Source organism: Bos indicus, chromosome 15 (genome assembly GCF_029378745.1).
Source record: "Bos indicus isolate NIAB-ARS_2022 breed Sahiwal x Tharparkar chromosome 15, NIAB-ARS_B.indTharparkar_mat_pri_1.0, whole genome shotgun sequence".
In the NCBI taxonomy this organism is placed as follows: domain Eukaryota; kingdom Metazoa; phylum Chordata; class Mammalia; order Artiodactyla; family Bovidae; genus Bos; species Bos indicus.
In genome coordinates this window covers 62,527,908-62,547,626 of record NC_091774.1, presented here as the reverse complement: position 1 = coordinate 62,547,626, position 19,719 = coordinate 62,527,908, and the positions used below count along the sequence as shown (strand labels likewise).

Below are 19,719 nucleotides of genomic sequence, written 5' to 3'. Positions count from 1 at the left end.
ACCTTACAAATAGGGGCTTCCTTTTAGGACTTTTGACAGAAATTTATATTGATACTAATTTACACCACTTTTAATTTGCTATGAGGAAATGATTACTGAAGGTTGGCAATGCTTAAACACTGCAAAGATCTTTCATCTTGAAAGTAAGAGAGTGGCAGTTTTGCTGATGCATTATTAATTTCTAATATATCTGATTTTTGAATGCCAATTTAAAAACTCATTTAACTCTTAAAACTTGGCTTGCACAAACATTATTACTGATGTTTTAGCAATGAAAGGAGAAGAATCTCTGAGTTAAAAAGCCATGTAATTTTACTTGGCTAATTTTTTAAAAACTCAAAGGCAGCAATATTTTAAAATCATCATTATTTTAGTTGAAGTAAAGGGGATTATCTTTAAATAGTTCATATTTTGCTTAGCTTAATTGGTAAATTATGATAAAACTTTAGAGGATATTTAGATATTTGAAGCTCCACTAGTAACTGGGGAATATGGTTTGTACAAAACGGCTTCATTGCACTTTTAAATAATAGATTTGAAATTTTAATAAATTGAGAACTAAACATAACAAATGGAAAGATGAACATGAGTTCATGAGAAAGAACATGAGTATCCTAAGGAGGGAGTTGCATCATTTTAGGGTTTATGAGACCAGCTATAGGAGCTTCCCTGGTGGCTCAGATGGTAAAGAATCCATCTCAGTGCAGGAGATCCCTGAATCAAGAAGATTCCCTGGAGAAGGGAATGGCAACCCACTCCAATATTCTTGCCTGGAGAATTCCATGGACAGAGGAGCCTGGTGGCTCCAATGGGGTTGCAAAGAGTCAGACATGACTGAGTCACTTTTACATAGGTTCTTAGTAATTTTCAAGGTGACTGGCTATGGAAGAATGCATTCTGAATTACCTCCTTTGAGTATTTTTGTCAATGAGGCAGGTAGTGGTGGTAATTGCAAAAGGATAATATTTGAGCACAGAGTCATATGGGAGAAAGTGATGAAAAGAAGAATTCTTCTAGTCAGACTGTGTTAGTTGCTAAAAGTAGATCGATCCCATGCCAGTGTTTATATGTTCCACTCCTTTCTGTCTCAAGTTCCAGAAGAAAGTGCGGTTTCTTTTCTGATGCTTTCTTTCTTGCATTTTTGAATATTGCTTTCTGAGCATCTTTAAAAAAGGTTTCAGTCCATTGGATGGGAGTCCTAGGTTAACTTGTGTGTAGTAGTCACTAAAGAAATTGACCCAAGAGATTAGGAAGAAAGGCAGGAAGAGTGAGGTTTGGAATTGCCACACTTGTTACCTTATTTGTTTGGGTAGCAAGGACCAGTCCCAGGTATGGGCAAGTGGACTAGAGAGAGGTAGGGGCCATTCTAAGTTAGGGAGCCTTGCGTTTGACTGATGAGGACACACGGCCTTGGTTCTCCACTGACACACTTCAAGTAGCGACACTGAGGTTAATGGATTTGCTCTACATGACAATGCTTACAGTCACTCACTGCAAGTGAGTACATTGCAAGTACCTTGTTATCCAACTAGGTAAAGCACTGATGTTGTGACTGTTTCCCTCATAAATTAGAAGGTTCAAGATTATTCCTATCACTGTATCTTTAATCATGAACATTCTTCTTGGTTTTGAGAGAGACAGCAACAATATATAGTTTTTGAAAAACTGCCTGAAGCTCTGGATTGCAGCTAGGATATAAGAAACACACAGAATCATGTAAATACCCTTGGGAGTACGTGGCATGGGGCAACATTATTGGTCATGTTTAAGGCTAAGATAAAGGCTGAGAATTTCTGATATATCCAGTTAAGGTTAGTTTGTCAAATTAAATTCATTGGTTAAATATTATTTGCCTTTTAAGTGCAACACATTACTAGATACAGCAACTCGGATGATAAGCCAAATCAGTCATGGTGTTTGAAAGTTGTTCTCCAGACTGAAAGAGAAGTACAGTTTTGCCTCTATATACACATTAAGCTGGTTTTAGAAAAGGCAGAGGAACCAGAGATCAAATTGCCAACATCCGCTGGATCATCAAAAAAGCAAGAGAGTTCCTGAAAAACATCTATTTCTGCTTTATTGACTATGCCAAAGCCTTTGACTATGTGGATCACAACAAACTGTGGAAAATTCTTCAAGAGATGGGAATACCACACCACCTGACCTGCCTCTTGAGAAATGTGTATGCAGGTCAGGAAGCAGCAGTTAGAACTGGACATGGAACAACAGACTGGTTCCAAATAGGAAAAGGAGTACGTCTAGGCTGTATATTGTCACCCTGCTTATTTAGCTTATGTGCAGAGTACATCATGAGAAACGCTGGGCTGGAAGAAGCACAAGCTGGAATCAAGGTTGCCGGGTGAAATATCAATAACCTCAGATATGCAGATGACACCACCCTTATGGCAGAAAGTGAAGAACTAAAGAGCCTCTTGATGAAGGTGAAAGAGGAGAGTGAAAAAGTTGGCTTAAAGCTCAACATTCAGAAAACTAAGATCATGGCATCCGGTCCCATCATTTCATGGGAAATAGATGGGGAAACAGTGGAAACAGTGTCAGACTTTATTTTTTTGGGCTCCAAAATCACTGCAGATGGTGACTGCAGCCATGAAATTAAAAGACGCTTACTCCTTGGAAGGAAAGTTGTGACCAACCTAGACAGCATATTAAAAAGCAGAGACATTACTTTGCCAACAAAGGTCCATCTAGTCAAGGCTATGGTTTTTCCAGTGGTCATGTATGGATGTGAGAGTTGGACTGTAAAGAAAGCTGAGCACTGAAGAATTGATGCTTTTGAACTGTGGTGTTGGAGAAGACTCTTAAGAGTTCCTTGGACTGCAAGGAGATCCAACCAGTCCATCCTAAAGGAGATCAGTCCTGGGTGTTTGTTGGAAGGACTGATGTTGAAGCTGAAACTCCCAATATTTTGGCCACCTGATATGAAGAACTGATTCATTTGAAAAGACCCCGATGCTGGGAAGGATTGAGGGCAAGGGGAGAAGGGACCGACAGAGGATGAGATGGTTGAAATGGCATCACTGACTCAATGGACATGAGTTTGGGTAAACTCCAGGAGTTGATGATGGACATGGAGGCCTGGCCTGCTGCAGTTCATGGGGTCACAAAGAGTCAGACACGACTGAGAGACTGAACTGAATATGTTAAGCTGTTTCAATATGTCTGTTGTCACAAAGAAAGTGAGTTGGTTGAGCTTGGATTAGTATTACAAGCTCTAGTTTTAAAATAAGGATAAAAGTGGGCAGAAATGGAGGCAGAGCGTTATCAGTAACTAGAAAAAATTTTAAGGTATATAATCATACAGTGAACATTGTCCTTCAGCAGTTCTTGGTAATGTAAAAGCAATATATCATAGCTATGAATAGTAAGGTTGGAAGAGATAAGTACATTTGGTTTGGATTTGGAATGTGTTATGGACTTTTAAATGATTGTGGTAAGTTTCATGTTTTGGGAGTCACTTCCTGAAGACTCATAATGCCTGCCCTCAGGTTCCTGAGACCTCCCAACTCCCTTCTGTTAATTTAATTTTTCTTGTCTTGTGAGTAGAGCTTTCTTTCCAACTGATGCATGTTTAAGTCTTCCCTGGTGTTGGAAAGGTGATTGTTACACCTTTATAAGGGCTATTTCTATATCAAGAACACATTGAGAAATTAAAGAGAGAAGGACTTTAGTGTATTAGAAACCATCAAAAGTGAAGTTCTTCATAACTAATGAGAATGTTACTGTATAGCATAGGGAACTCTGCTGTGTGGTGACCTAAATAGGAAGGAAATCCCAAAAAGAGGAGATACATGTATACATACAGCTGATTCACTTCGCTGTGCAACAGAAACTAAAAACATTGTAAAGCAACTATCCTCCAATAAATTTTTTTAAAAAAGTGAAGTTCTTCAAACTCAGATTCATGGAAAACCTTGAAATGTAGTTTATTAATTCCATTTTTAGTACCCAAACAGTGTAAGTTATCAAAGTGAACTGTGATCAGATAATATTTATAATTTATTTTGAAAGTGAAAGTGAAGTCACTCAGTCTTGTCCGACTCTTTGCAACCCCGTGGCCTGTAGCCTACCAGGCTCCTCCGTCCATGGGATTCTCCAGCAAGAATACTGGAGTGGGTTGCCACTTCCTTCTTCAACCCAGGTCTCTCGCATTTCAGGCAGACACTTTAACCTATAATTTATTTTAGGACACTTGGAAAGAATTTAAAAGCTAAAGAAAGTACCTTAAAACCTAATCTAAAATATAATATCCTCCCATTGTAAAATAAATGAAAAATATGTTAATAGAAAAGAGCAGGAAAAATACAGAGGTCTCCCACAGTTTTTCCATTTATGAAAAAATATGTGATTATTTTTAATATTTCTTACATCTTTCTCTTTTTTATTAATATTTGTGTGGTTAAAGTACAATTGGAATTAGCAATTTTAACTGTCTTTTTCTATTTCATATATTAGAAACATTTGATAAATCATCTAATTTTATTTTATAATTTTAAATAGCCATATAGTAGAGAAAGAACTTTAAATGTGTTTTCAATTCTGTTAGAGCTAACTGTGATAAATTATTTTTAAGGTATTTTTTTTCTGTGTAGGTTTTAGATATTTGCACAATGAGAATGAATCTAAATTCACCAGCCAGATATTTTTATGATTTATATGGCAGAAAAATCAAAGAGATTTCAAAAGGTAAGTGGCAAAGAGTTTGTAAACTATGTGATACTATCTCAAAAGACATTTACATAATTTTGTTTTTACTTTGTACTTTTAAAAGGAAAACAGACGTAAAACCCAGCTTAATTATAACACGAATAAATATGTCATTTTTATAGAAAGGGAAATCATGAAAGATTATTAAAGTTTAGAGAAGCTTTTATTTCAGCATGTTTTAGTCCATTTGGGTACTGTTTAAAATTCCATAGACTAACTGGTTTAAATAAACATTTATTTCTCACAGGTATGGAGATTAGTAAGCCCAAGATCAAGACATTGGTAGATTCTGTATCTGTTAAGGGGCCTTTTCTGATTGATAGACAGCTGTCTTCTCACTTTGTCCTTAGATAGTAGAAGGGACAACGATGCTTTCTGAGGTGCTTTATATAAGGACATTAATTCATTCATGAGGGCTCCACCTCCTTGACCTAATCCTTTTCAAATACAATCACATTGGGGATTAGATTTCAACATATGAATTTTCAGGGGTCATGAACATTCATCTAAGCAGAGCACAAGCTTAGATTTAAAAAAAAAAATAATGGGTATTTTAACCTTAGCAAGCCATACTTAATAGACAAAAGTAATTGATATACTTTCATATTTAGCAACTTCTATGATATATAGCTTTCAATAGAGAAAGATGAATTGTGTTACTGTATGCTCAGAGATTTTTTTTTTTAATGTTTTGGCTAACTTCTAGAGGTTTTTCAAAAGTCATGAAATGCTTTAAAACAATTTTATTGTTTGTGTTTGTCAAAATAAGAGATCTTCCTCTATATTTTTAAAGGCTCTGATTTGCCATTCTTTGAAAGCAAAAATACTTGATTCCAAATTTGTACTATCATTAAATTACTGTCAGTAACAGAGTCAGACACGACTGAAGAGACTTAGCAGCAGCAGCAGCAACAATTATTACTTTACTGTTTTACTTTTACTGTTTAAAAATTGTACTTTTTATTTCTTTAATAGTAGTTAGTATTCCTTTAATAGTGCCACAGTTACACTATTCAATATGCTACTTTACAGTTCTATCACTTCATTTAAACCTTGAGTTCACATATCTGAAGATGGCCAAAATCGTAAGTGGCATACTTAACTGCAAGGCTAGATCCAGAAAGATGTGATTTTAGGATATAGCTACACTGGAGACTCCCATTTGTTTCCATTATCCTTGCTTTTATTGTATAAAAGCAAACTTTCCTAGCTTTATCATCCTTAATGAATCCTATTGAGTGATCACTGTGATAGTTTGATACTTATTTATAACTCTTAAATTTTTTTGCTAAGTGTCATATATTTATATATGAGTGTGTATTAGAAATTAAATCTATTTTTCTTGGTTATTTTTTAACATTCATGTTAGGTATAAGAATTATTTTTCATTTTATTAGGAGTTTTCTTCTAAGGATTTCAAGGCACTTGTAGACACTTACCCATTACTATCTAGAAGCATTAGCTATTTACCTCTAAGACATAAGTAACACAAGAAATTCCTCCTTATGTTTTTTTTTTCCAGGGGAATTGGGAGAGTAACATTATTAAAGTTGATCTCTTCCTTCTTACATTTTTGGCCCCTACCTCATCACATTGGTTAAATTTTCTAGGATAAACAATACTACATAATTGCTCTTCAATTTTCATTAAGAAAATAAAGAACACTTTTTCTTAAGATCCTGTCTTGCTTTGAGTAATTTCCAGCTCACCTGGAATTAAAAAATTGTATTTGAGTAAATTGCTGGAGTTGAAACTCTAAGAAACCCTGGTTAAGATAAAAGTTTAAATTTAGATAGTTGATTTTTTTTTCCCCATCCCAAATGTGGTAAAACAGAATTACTTATCAAAACAGAAAAGTTCTGACTCCAAGGGGTGAGACTTCATGGCTGCCAGGGGCGTTCAGATTCGTGCCTCATGCTTCATGTGTCCCAGAAGTGTGTTATTATCACATTTTAATGCATGCCTTGCCCCATGGTTTTGCATACTTATAAAAGCTTATGCCAGCTGAAATTAGCCTATGCAACTACTAACATGTGGAAGCGTAACAAGTTCACTGGACTTAAAATACTTAAAGAAGCTAATCCTGTTGGAGGAACTTCCAGTCTGCAGCACCCTAGTCACTTAACATTAGGTTTTTGCATTTCTTTTTTCTTTGTTTGTTAGTATGATTTTGTGCATCAAGTGATTGAGGTCCCTAAAAACTTTTATGTCTGATAGTTTTCTGAACTTTTAACTTGGGAAGGGTCAAGTGTTATATAAAGCTCTCTTTTTCTTTAAATAAACGCCAACATTCTGATTTTATGTATGACTTTCTTTTGATTGCTTGCTCAGTATCAGATCAGAAAAAGTCACTTAATGATATTTAATATTAATATCATAGAAATTATATTTTATTTTAAGCACAAATTAGGAGTGTAATGGGCATCAAGAGTGAAAAGTAACAGATGTACAAAACAAAAAAAATTTCTTCTAACTGTTGCTTCTTTTTTGGCATTAGATATACTTTCAGGTGTTCCTCCTATGCTATGAGAAATTCACACATTTGACATGACATTAAACCATTTTTTTTTTTTACTTTTCCAAGTCTAATAAAACCTTCAAAATCCCATAGGATTTGCAAATGGTCAAATTTCTAAACCATAGAAGATTTTAACAAAGAAATTTACTTTGTTCTATGTGGAAAAGTTCTTAAGTTGTGTTTCCTATGTTGATCTATTCTTTTGAGAGTAGAAGAGAACTACTCACTGTGTAAAGATGCTGTATTCCTATATATGGTCAACATTACTAGTACAGCGTTTCTACTAGAGCATGAAATAAGTGTGAGAAATGCATTCTGCAAAATTACACCCTCAAAAATAACAGGGCTGTGAGAAAAATAGGTTTGAGGAAGACCATTCAAAGTCTATATACTTTTAAAACTGGAACACTATCTAAAATAAGAATTATTAACTTAGGAGATAATATGAACAGTCTGGGTAGTCATCTCAGAGTTCTGCAGAAGATAGTAAAGCTGCACAGAAACAGTAGAATGTGAGAGTGCAGATGAAAGTCAATTGGAGGCCTAAGTCAGTGGGATTTCTTTAAAGAAGCCACAGGAGGAAGCAAAACTCCCACAGAGTCATGCAAGGCAGAGGGTGCACCTTTCTGGGAAGGGAGTGCCAGTGCAACAGCCAAGCTGATGTCTTTTATCTTCCCTGCTAAAGGACAGAGTTCCACTCCTACTCTGTTGGTCTCCATTGCCTAGGAAAAAAGCATGTATTCACCTACCAAACTTTATCTTGCTGACATCATTACCCTATTTACCAATCATATATGAGCTACCTGGGTCGTAGAAGTGCTTGGTAATGGCAGAACACATGTAGATAGTATTAGATTTTGATGAAGTTGTTTAATAACACTCTTATTCCCCTTAACATTCCCCAACCTTTCGTTCTCTTAACTTATTAACTTATTTCAACTTAATTATTGCATCATGGTGAATGAAGGGAGTCATTCTTCCTCTTAAGAAAGGCCATAGTCTCTTAGGACCTTTCTGATGCTACTATTCCAATAACCAAGCCACTCCTCCCCACTACTTTGTGGATCTTTATAGATCATGGTGGGTAGTATGAAATGTACCCTAGAAGATTCTGAAACGAGTTAGAATAGTACATTAATTAAGTTGGCTTTGAAGTCATGCTATGAAACACTAAACATTAATTTCCTGTTCCATGTCCTACTTCAGGTTAGCTGCCCAAAATAGCTATATATTCTTTAAAAATTCTTCAGAGATTCTACAGTGATATCAAATGACAGAATTAACATATTTCAACCACAGAATTCCAATAACAGACCCTCAATGTGCATGTTTACTCTTGCCCATTATCAGATTTTTGTAAAGAAATCAAATTTGAAGAATAAAATGCCAAAGAGGTTAAAATCCAAAAATTTTAAGTCTTCAGAGAAGTGAATTCCAAAATCAAATAATCTTACCTTTGTGAGCTAAAATCCAATAAAAGTTCAAACTTTTGAAATTAAAATTCAAAGAAACTGAAGTACTTCCTGTTTTATGCTTTCCAGTATCAGACAGATGGCTTCTGGATGCCTGGTTTGAGCTGGAGTTCCTCCAGCAGCTACCGTCTGGGCTCCTGCAGTGGGTGTCACCCCTCAGGACCTCAGAAGTTGAAATGGGTCTCCACCAACTTTCTCCTGTTCCCTGCTTCCCACAGAACCAACAGATGACCACATTAGCCCGACACCCAGCACATTCAGAATAGAATCCATTTCCCCAGTTTCTCATATGGTCTTTCCAAGCAAAACGATGTTTCCTGTTTGGCATGATCCACACCCACATGACCGTTGCCAAAGACCAAAGCAGAGACTAAGTGAAGGAAGGCAAAGAAGAGAAACCATTGCTCATGTAAAACTTGCCAAAGCGCCTGCCGATTCTTATTGTTGAGCAGAGTATATGACCTCTGACATAGCTTGAAGGGAAGCAGCTTCCCACCGAAACATTATTTAAGCATTATGTATTTATAATATTTTTCTTGAGAAATTGACCATTGTACACTGTCTTCTCTCTCAAAGAGGCTTTATGAAGTGTCAGTTAAGTGCTTTGATTTTGGAGCCAGAATTCAGATTTCAGTTATGCCACTTATTGTATGACCTTGAGCAGGTTATTCAGTTTCTCTGAGAGTCAATCTCCTAATCTATAAGATAGGGATTATCATATTTACTTTAATAGATTGTTGTAAGAATTAAATGAGGTCTACTTAGAGTTCTTAGAACACGTGCCTGACACTTGGTAAGTGCTGTAGAACATTATCATCATTATTGCTGTTATTTTTATTCTGGAAGAGGGTACTGAGAATGTTGCATTCTTGGAACATTTAGAAATTTATGTTAGTGGTGGCCTCCGTCATACTTGTTCAATTTATGAAAATAACTCTTCCGTTATTTGCCTTTGTAGAATATTCCAGACATCTTAATATTCTTTTCTCTCTGAGTCCTGTGTTTCCGGACCCCATGCTGAGCAAAGGGTAGGCTCTAGCTGGTGGCATAGCACCCACCTTGCTCTGGGAGCGGTCATTTCAATCCTGGGTCCCAGTGGCTGCTGTACTGACCTCTGGCTACAGAGCTGTCAAAGCCTAAGAAACTTCTTTGATGGGCATGGCTGCCCCCTTATCTCCACATCAGTTCCAACTGGAGAGTAACTTTCAGTGGATTTCTAAATTGAAGCAACTGTTTGTGTTTCTGAGGCCCGTGTGTTACGTGCCCAGTGACGACCGTGACACTACTGCCACTTCCTCCTGAAGACGTGGTTTTTCCTCAGGTTTTGAATGCTCCTGGTCTTGAGTTTATGTTTCTGTCCTCATCTGCTTCAGTGTTTGGGATTTGCCTCTGGCGTTTGTCTCTACTATATTACCCTTCCTTTCAGAAAAATTCCCTTCTGTAACAGATTGGGGCAGCATAGTTTGCAGAAGTTGAGTTTTTTTCTTTTCTCTTACTTTCCTTTTGCTTTCTGGCCCATACTTGTGTTTTTCTAATGTATTTCTCTAGCTTTTTTTCCTTGCAGGGTCTCTCATGGTGAGAGATATGAAGTCAATAAGTTCCAAGTTTGTCAATAGCATCCTTTGTTGAAACCAGTCTTATCCATTTTCACCTTACTGAGTTAAATAATCCTACCAGGATGTATTTTCCCACAGTTCAACATCTAATTTAGATCTTGATTGGACTCCTTGATCTATTATTACTCTGCCTGAATCTCCTGTGACGTAATTCATTTTGCCTTTGCCTTTTCTTAATTTTAGGCACGTAATTTTTTGGAGTTCATTAAATACTTTCTTTGGAATGCTTTATGTAATCTTCCTTGTATTCTCCTCTCCAATTTGTTTAGATTTTATAGGTACTCTTTGTATAACTGTTCTGTCCTCGTAAGAGATTCTCCAGTTGCTCATACTATCAATTTATCTGTAACTGACATGCCCCCTCTTCATAATATTCAGGATTCTGCCTTCGCTGGGGATTTGTTCTCTAGAGAAGATTTGCTCTCTGATGTCTCTGTGATTTCTTTGTTGGGTTTCACTGGGGCTCCATTTCCTACTTCTGATTTTGTAATAATTAAAATATATACTCCTTTAATAATAACTTCTTTAAGAGTAGTTAGAGTTGAAAGTACCTCCTGTACCCTCGCACCTTCATAATTCAGTTTTTGTCTTCGTATCTGTAAAATGTGTGTTCTCAGATCAGATGTTTAACTTAATCTAAGGAAATTTTTTTCCTCCTTGAGCTAAATAAGCTGTCTTATTTATTTTCATGCATACACTGTTATTTTCTGATTGTAAGATTGAAGCATATTTTAAAACCACTTTATTTTCTTTTTGATTCCTTTAACAAATTTGATTCATAGGTTTTTAAGACTTTCTTCTAGTTGTTTCACTACTTTAATCAGAGAAGAAACAGCATTCTTTTTATAACAAATCTACCACTTTTCTATATATGAAGCCACAGCTTGGGTTTCCGACAATTAGAATCATGGTCGAAATTTATCTGATAAACTTAGAGTCTACCTGAATTCGTGGAGTTTACTTTAAAAGCTTGTGGATAAGCCACATGAAAATCTAATGTTAGCTCATCCACAGTGCCTTTTTGACCCAGAATGCATTTTAAAATAACGTCATGGAGGGACTTCTCTGGTGGTAAGACTCCGTGGTCCCAATGCAGGAGGCCCCAGTTCAATCCCTGGTTGGGGAATTAGATCCTACACGTCTCAACTAAGAGTTTGAATGATGCAACGAAGACCTAGTGCAGCCAAATAAATAAATATTTGAAATAATAATGACAAAATAACATAATGGAGAATAGAATTTGAGGCATGGGGCCTAGTGTTTCCTATCTAGGCCTGGTAGTAGTAGTAATAGTGTTAGTTGCTCAGTCATATCAGAGTCTTTGCAACCCCATGGACTGTAGACTGCCAGGCTCCTCTGTCCATGGAATTCTTCAGGCAAGAATACTAGAGTGGGTAGCCATTTTCTTCTCTAATGGATCTTCCAGATTCAGGAATCGAACCCAGGTTTCCATTTAATGATAGACCTTCATTGGGTTCCAGCATGTCTTGAACCCAGGTGCCACTGTATTTTAAAGTCCTGACTGTAGATTTAGTTGCAAGACACAGAAAAGCAGCAAGTATTGTTCTGCCTTCTGATGCCTAACATGATCTAATCCCAATCTCAGATTTACCCGCAGCATCAGGTGACGTTCTCTGCATGGTTCAGTGTCAGTGGCTACAGCCTGTACAGTAAGGCAAGCATGACCAGCTTGGGATGCCAGGGCCTGCATAGATTGCACCCCTTACTATACTAAAGCAGTTACCCCCACCCCTGCCTTGGGCTAGCATTTTCTGAAGGCTAAGTTTGGTAGAAATTATCCCAGCTGCATTTAAATGCTATAACCCATCAAGCTCAAAATTCTATGCAGTTCTTGGTTATTAAAAATTTTAGGTCAACCTCCTTATTCTCCATGTATAGTTCCTTCAGTAAGAGCACAAATATAAAACCAAAAATTCAGCTACATGACCCAGTATAAGTTTCCAGAAACCATCGAGGTAGAAAAGCAAGCAAGCAAACAGAACCCCCACATAGTCCTTGCTGATTACAGCATCATCAAAGCATGAAGCCACCCAGTCCAGGCCCCTCCATAAGTCTCAATACTTTTGGGTTCTTTTCTCTCCAAAATTACTTCTTATATATTTCTCAGGGTTCCTGACCAACTTGGTCTCCTAAGTACAGCAATTTCCTGAGTTTTATGAGACATTCTCATAAAATGAGAGGTTCAAAATATTGAACCTAAGGTGGTAATGAAAACCCTAGAATTTGTAGGTAGCTGGTCAGAGTGAGCACATTCTTATGGAGAATTGTGCCCTTAATCTTGAGTTTGATAAACTTCTTGCATTTGGGAGACTGATATTTCCCAATTTTAATATATACCATAAGTAAAGCTACAGTAATTAAAACAGTGTGGTGCTGGCATAAGCAGAGATGTATATACCAATGGAATAGAATTAAGAATGCAGATATAAGTCAATACATTTATGGCCAGTTGACTTTCTAAAGGATGTCAAGACCATGCAATGATCTCTTCAACAAATGGTGGTGGCAAGACTGTATATCCACATATAAAAGACTGAGGTTGGACCCCTACATAGAACCATTTACCAAAAAAAAAAAAAAAAAAACAAAAACTGAAAATGGATCAACGATCTAAATATAATAGCTAAAAGTATAAGACTTTTCCAAGAAGATTAAGAAATAAATCTGCCTAACCTTGGATTTAGCAATGTATTCTTTGACATGACACCAAAAGTATGGGCAACAAAAGAAAGAAATAGGTAAATTGGATGTCTTCAAATTTAAAAAGAAATCATGTATCAGAAGACACTGTTAAGAAAGTGAAAAGACAACCATCAAGACTGAGAGAAAATATTTTTGACCCATGTGTCTGATCCAGTTAAATATCCATAATATATAAAGAACTCAGACTCAACAACAAAAAGACAAACAACATCACTTCATGGCAAATATATGGGGAAACAGTGGCTGACTTTATTTTTCTGGGCTCCAAAATCACTGCAGATGATGATTGCAGCCATGAAATTAAAAGACGCTTACTCCTTGGAAGGAAAGTTATGACCAACCTAGATAGCATACTCAAAAGCAGAGACATTACTTTGCCAACAAAGGTCCGTCTAGTCAAGGCTATGGTTTTTCCAGTAGTCATATATGGATGTGAGTGTTGGACTATAAAGAAAGCTGAGTGACGAAGAACTGATGCTTTTGAACTGTAGTATTAGAGAAGACTCTTGAGAGTCCCTTGGACTGCAAGGACATCCAGCCAGTCCATCCTAAATGAGATCATCCTGGGTGTTCATTGGTAGGACTGATGTTGAAGCTGAAACTCCAATACTTTGGCCACCTGATGCGAAGAGCTGACTCATTTGAAAAGACTCTGATGCTGGGAAAGATTGAGGGCAGGAGGAGAATGGGATGGCAGAGGATGAGATGGTTGGATGGCATCACCGACTGAATAGACATGGATTTGGGTGGACTCTGGGAGTTAGTGATGGACAGGGAGACCTGGCCTGCTGCAGTTCATGGGGTTGCAAAGATGAGCAATTGAACTGAACTGAAAGGAATTAAATAGACATTTTCCCAAAGAATATAGACAAACAGCCAAGAAGCACATCAACATCCTTAGTCATAAGGGAAATGCAAATCAAACCTACAATGAAGTAACACTTTATATAAACTAGTAATGGCTATAAAATAAAATCACACACAGACAAAATGGAAACTAAGTTTGTGAAGATGAAGAAATTGGAAACTCTGGACATTGGGAACATGAAATGGTTCAGCCACTTTGGAAAATGATTTAGTGGTTCCTTCAAAAGGTAAACATAGAATTACCATATGACACTGCAACTTTACTCCTAAGTATATACCCCAAAAGAATTAAAAACAGACAATCAAACATTAACCTGTACATGCATATTCATAGTAGCACTATAGATAACAGCTAAAAGGTGGAAACCAAGCATCTACATCCAAAAACATCCAAACATCTGAAAAGATGGATGCAGAAATACATTGTAATATATTATTCCACAATACATGATGGAATATTATTCAACCATGAAAAGAATGAAGTGCTGATAATTCTATAACATGGATGAACCTTTAAAACATTATGCTAAGTTTAAAAAATAAGACAAGTACCATATTACATGATTCCATTTACATTTGAAATATCTAGAATAGCTAAATTCATAGAGATAGCAGAATGGTGTTTGCCAAGGCCTATTAAAAAAACTAAGATCATGGCATCTGGTCCCATCACTTCATGGCAAATAGAAGGGGAAAAAGAGGAAGCAGTGACAGATTTTATATTTTGGGGCTCCAAAATCACTGCTGATGGTGACTGCAGCCATGAAATTAAGACACTTGCTACTTGGAAGGAAAGCTACAACAAATCTAGAGAGCATATTAAAAAGCAGAGACACCACTTTGCTGACAAAGGTCTTTCCAGTAGTCATGTATGGATGTGAGAATTGAACCATAAAGAAGGCTGAGCACTTAAGAATTGATGCTTTCAAACTGTGGTGTTGGAGAAGCTACTTGAAAGTCACTTGGACTGCAAAGAGATCAAACCAGTCAATCCTAAAGGAAATCAACCCTGTATATTCACTGGGAGGACTTATGCTGAAGCTGAAGTTCCAGTCCTCTGTGTTGCCAAAGACTGATCTTCCTAAAATATCCCTCTTTTTCATTTTTCCCTCAAAACTTGACATGGCTAGACAGTCTGCACACTCTGTACCTGACAAATTTTAAGTACACATTTTAAGATCTTGCCTTACCCATCCAACTAAATCACCACGTCTCACAGCTCCCAGTAGGCACTTTCCATCCCAGCTAGATCAGTCCCTTCTATGTCGTAGACATGCAACGACTCATATAATGCCCAGCTTCCTTACTTTTGCTTGTATTATTTTATGCCCACTCAGTGATCTTTCTATTCTTCTCCATTTATTCAAAGTTTAGCAATTTGTATCAGTCAGGGTGTATTATATGACTGTGTAGTAACAAACGACTCCAAAACACTTGGTAGGTTAAGGAAAGGTGTATTTTTCACTTATTCTACATGTCATTGTGGGTTGATTGCACCTCTACTAGCTTACATCAAGGCACTTCACATGTTGAAAAAAGTGACAATGTTAGTTAGTCACGTTCTGTGTTCTGTAGTCCATCAGTCTCCTCTGTCCATAGAATTCTCTAGGCAGCAATACTGGTGTGGGTGGTCATTCCCTCTCCAGGCAGTCTTCCAGACCCAGGGATCAAACCCAGGTCTCCCACATTGCAGACGGATTCTTTACTGTCTAGCCACCTGCAATTCACATGCTGTCTCCTTAATTCAGCAGTGTGGGAATATATAATCCTTTCACAGGGAAGGGCACTGCAAGTCATAGGACTAGGCCTGACACGAATAAGATGGGAGGTATAATTTTTATTTGGGGAAGGGCAAAAAATATTTTGCTTGATCATAGATTATACAACACTATCTGTTAACCAAAATTTGCTGTTGCTAAGTCACTTCCGTCGTGTCCAACTCTGTGTGACCCCATAGACAGCAGCCCACCAGGCTCCCCCGTTCCCGGGATTCTCCAGGCAAGAACACTGGAGTGGGTTACCATTTCCTTCTCCAATGCATGAAAGTGAAAAGTGAAAGGGAAGTTGCTCAGTCATGTCCAACTCTTTGCGACCTCATGGACTGCAGCCTACCAGGCTCCTCTGTCTGTGGGATTTTCCAGGCAAGAGTACTGGAGTGGGGTGCCATCACCTTCTCCAGGGGATCTTTCCAACTCAGGGATCGAACTCAGGTCTTACCACATGGCAGGCAGATTCTTTACCATCTGAGCCAGGGAAGACCACTACAATTGATATTAGTTATCAATTGCTGTATAGCAGATTACCCCAAAACTTAGCAAGTTAAAGCAATAAACATGTATTTTGTCATGGATTTTGTGGGTCAGGAATTCAGGCACGGTTTATCTGGGCCTTCTGACTGGATCTCTTACAAAGCTTCAATCAAGGTGTCAGTTTGCAAAGTTTTAAAGTATTACTTAAATCCCACTCTATTTTGTTTACTAATACCTCTTTATCATAACTTTTTTGATACCATATGTCTGTACCATATGTCATAATATATGTTTAATATAGTGTATCTGTCATTAATTGTAAACAAAACAAAAAACCTCTAAAAATCTTGTAATATGTACAATAAGACTGAGCATGTAATAGACCCTTGAAAATTTAATATTAAAATAATAATGTTAAATATGATCTTTGTTGTAGTAAGTGATGAAAAATACTTTTTAAATGGCTGAGTGAATTAAAATTTAAAAAATTCCTTTTTGAATTGTATTTGCAACAGATTTTCCACTGTTAACCACTTTTTGCTGGTAGTTCTCAGTGCTGTCGCTTAATGATTTTCCACTACTCTGAATAGTATTTTGCCATTTTTCACAGAACTTTAAAAGCTTGGAGATGCAAATGCATTACCAGATGCATTGTACAATGTAAAAACAAATGAAAATTACTGTATTTTTTGATATCTTCTTCCAAAGTGCTGTTGATTGATTTACTTTGGGTATCAGCATCAGAAGCTTCTTTGGTCATCACCAAAGCCTCGCTTTGCCATGGTTTCCTCTAAGTCATCTCCAATAAATGTCCATCATGTCACTGCGTTTTTCCATTTCTGACAGCTATAATTTAATTTAAAAAATAGAATAGCTAACTGAAATCTATTCTTACACTTTTACCATCGGTCTTGATTTTGTCTTCTGGAGTTTAATGATGCAGATTAATTCCCAATCTGTGACTGCCTTTCAAATATTTGAACATGTGTGGCTTAAATCTTTTCCAGGTTAAGTATCTCCAATCTCTCCAACTATTTCTCTGACCTCTCACCATCCTGGTTACTCTTCTCTGTTCTGTTTAGTTTTTTTGGTATTCCTCTTCTTGTGACCCCACATTGTACATGATTTTCCAGGTCAGTCAATGATGAGTAGCCCTACCTTCTCTTTTTCTTCAGGTCATTATTTAACCTACAATTATTTCTTTTACATAAATCATATCGTTGAGCTAAATTGAACTTAAAGGCAACTAAATCCCTCAATTTTTGCTCACAATTTGCTTCTAAGATACTTCCTCACCCTGTGCTTGTACTGCTGATTTTGTAGATATGTGAACACAACTTTATACATTGATACCTACTAAATTTCTACTTATAAGAATTTTATTTAGTAGGTTAGCCTTATAAGATTTTTCAGATATTTAATCTGTCACCCTGGGATTAACAATTTTTCTCATTTTTGTTTTCACTGTCTAAATTATTGATTAAAATGTGCTGTGCTTAGCCACTCAGTTGTGTCCGACTCTTTGCGACCCCATGGACTGTAGCCTGCTAGGTTTCTCTGTCCATGTGGATTCTCCAGGCAGGATTATTGGAGAGGATTGCCATGACCTCCTCCAGGAAATGTTCCCAACCCAGGGATCCCGCACTGCAGGCAGATTCTTTATCATCTGAGCCACCAGTAGGCAATAATTAGGGACAGAGATCTTTAACATGCTAGGAGTCTATGTCCAGTTCTAACTGTTGCTTCCTGACATGCATACAGATTTCTCAAGAGGCAGGTCAGGTGGTCTGGTATTCCCATCTCTTTCAGAATTTTCCACAGTTTATTATGATCCACACAGTCAAAGGCTTTGGCATAGTCAATAAAGCAGAAATAGATGTTTTCCTGGAACTCTCTTGCTTTTTCCATGATCCAGTAGATGTTGGCAATTTGATCTCTGGTTCCTCTGCCTTTTCTAAAACCAGCTTGAACATCAGGAAGTTCACGGTTCACGTATTGCTGAAGCCTGGCTTGGAGAATTTTGAGCATTACTTTACTAGCATGTGAGATGAGTGCAATTGTGCAGTAGTTTGAGCATTCTTTGGCATTGCCTTTCTTTGGGATCGGAATGAAAACTGACCTTTTCCAGTCCTGTGGCCACTGCTGAGTTTTCAAATTTGCTGGCATATTGAGTGCAGCACTTTCACAGCATCATCTTCCAGGATTTGAAATAGCTCAACTGGAATTCCATCACCTCCACTAGCTTTGTTCGTAGTGATGCTTTCTAAGGCCCACTTGACTTCACATTCCAGGAACAACAGACTGGTTCCAAATAGGAAAAGGAGTACGTCAATTCTGTATATTGTCACCCTGCTTATTTAACTTATGTGCAGAGTACATCATGAGAAACGCTGGACTGGAGGAAACACAAGCTGGAATCAAGATTGCCAGGAGAAATATCAATAACCTCAGATATGCAGATGACACCACCCTTATAACAGAAAGTGAAGAGGAACTCAAAAGCCTCTTGATGAAAGTGAAAGAGGAGAGTGAAAAAGTTGGCTTAAAGCTCAACATTCAGAAAACGAAGATCATGGCATCTGGTCCCATCACTTCATGGGAAATAGATGGGGAAACAGTGTCAGACTTTATTTTTTGGGGCTCCAAAATCACTGCAGATGGTGACTGCTGCCATGAAATTAAAATACGCTTACTCCTTGGAAGGAAATTTATGACCAACCTAGATAGCATATTCAAAAGCAGAGACATTACTTTGCCAACAAAGGTCCGTCTAGTCAAGACTATGGTTTTTCCTGTGGTCATGTATGGATGTGAGAGTTGGATTGTGAAGAAGGCTGAGCACCAAAGAATTGATGCTTTTGAACTGTGGTGTTGGAGAAGACTCTTGAGAGTCCCTTGGACTGCAAGGAGATCCAACGAGTCCATTCTGAAGGAGATCAGCCCTGGGATTTCTTTGGAAGGAATGATGCTAAGGCTGAAACTCCAGTGCTTTGTCCACTTCATGTGAAGAGTTGACTCATTGGAAAAGACTCTGATGCTGGGAGGGATTGGGGGCAAGAGGAGAAGGGGATGAGAGAGGATGAGATGGCTGGATTGCATCACTGAGTCAATGGATATGAGTCTGAGTGAACTCCGGGAGTTGGTGCTGGACAGGGAGGCCTGGTGTGCTGCGATTCATGGGGTCGCAGAGTCGGACTCGACTGAGCAACTGAACTGAACTGAACTGAACTGAACAGAGTCTATGCTTCAGATTTCTATTAATCTTCCTGGGTATGACTCTTCATTTAGTTATGAACTTACAGGTTTATCTAACCCCTATGTAAACATAAATTTTCTAATTGCCTCACTCTAGTAACATTAATTTTAAAAGTGAGTTTAGTCTGTCATAACTGGTCATATTGGATCAGTGCTTAAATTTTTACTGTGGTCCGAAGGGCCTTCATGATTTGGTCCCTACCTAGGTTCTCCAGCTTCACATGTAGTACTGAGCCCTTCATCTCTGCACTCAAGTCACTTTATTTTCTTGTTTCTGTTCCTCCAACACTTGA

The 19,719-nt window shown here is 37.5% G+C and overlaps 1 protein-coding gene across 8 annotated transcripts in view; it reads left to right on the top strand.

Annotated features, from left to right (window-relative positions):
- DCDC1 (doublecortin domain containing 1) overlaps positions 1-19,719 on the top strand; it is a 477,553-nt gene that overhangs the window by 79,368 nt on the left and 378,466 nt on the right. For 7 of the 8 annotated variants that reach the window (XM_070767612.1, XM_070767611.1, XM_070767613.1 and 4 more), the window contains one exon: positions 4,611-4,704. The exons of the other annotated variant lie outside the window; for it this stretch is intronic. In XM_070767612.1, the coding sequence (XP_070623713.1) occupies positions 4,611-4,704 (94 nt within the window). The remainder of the gene's footprint in view (positions 1-4,610; positions 4,705-19,719) is intronic. 8 annotated transcript variants of the gene reach the window in all.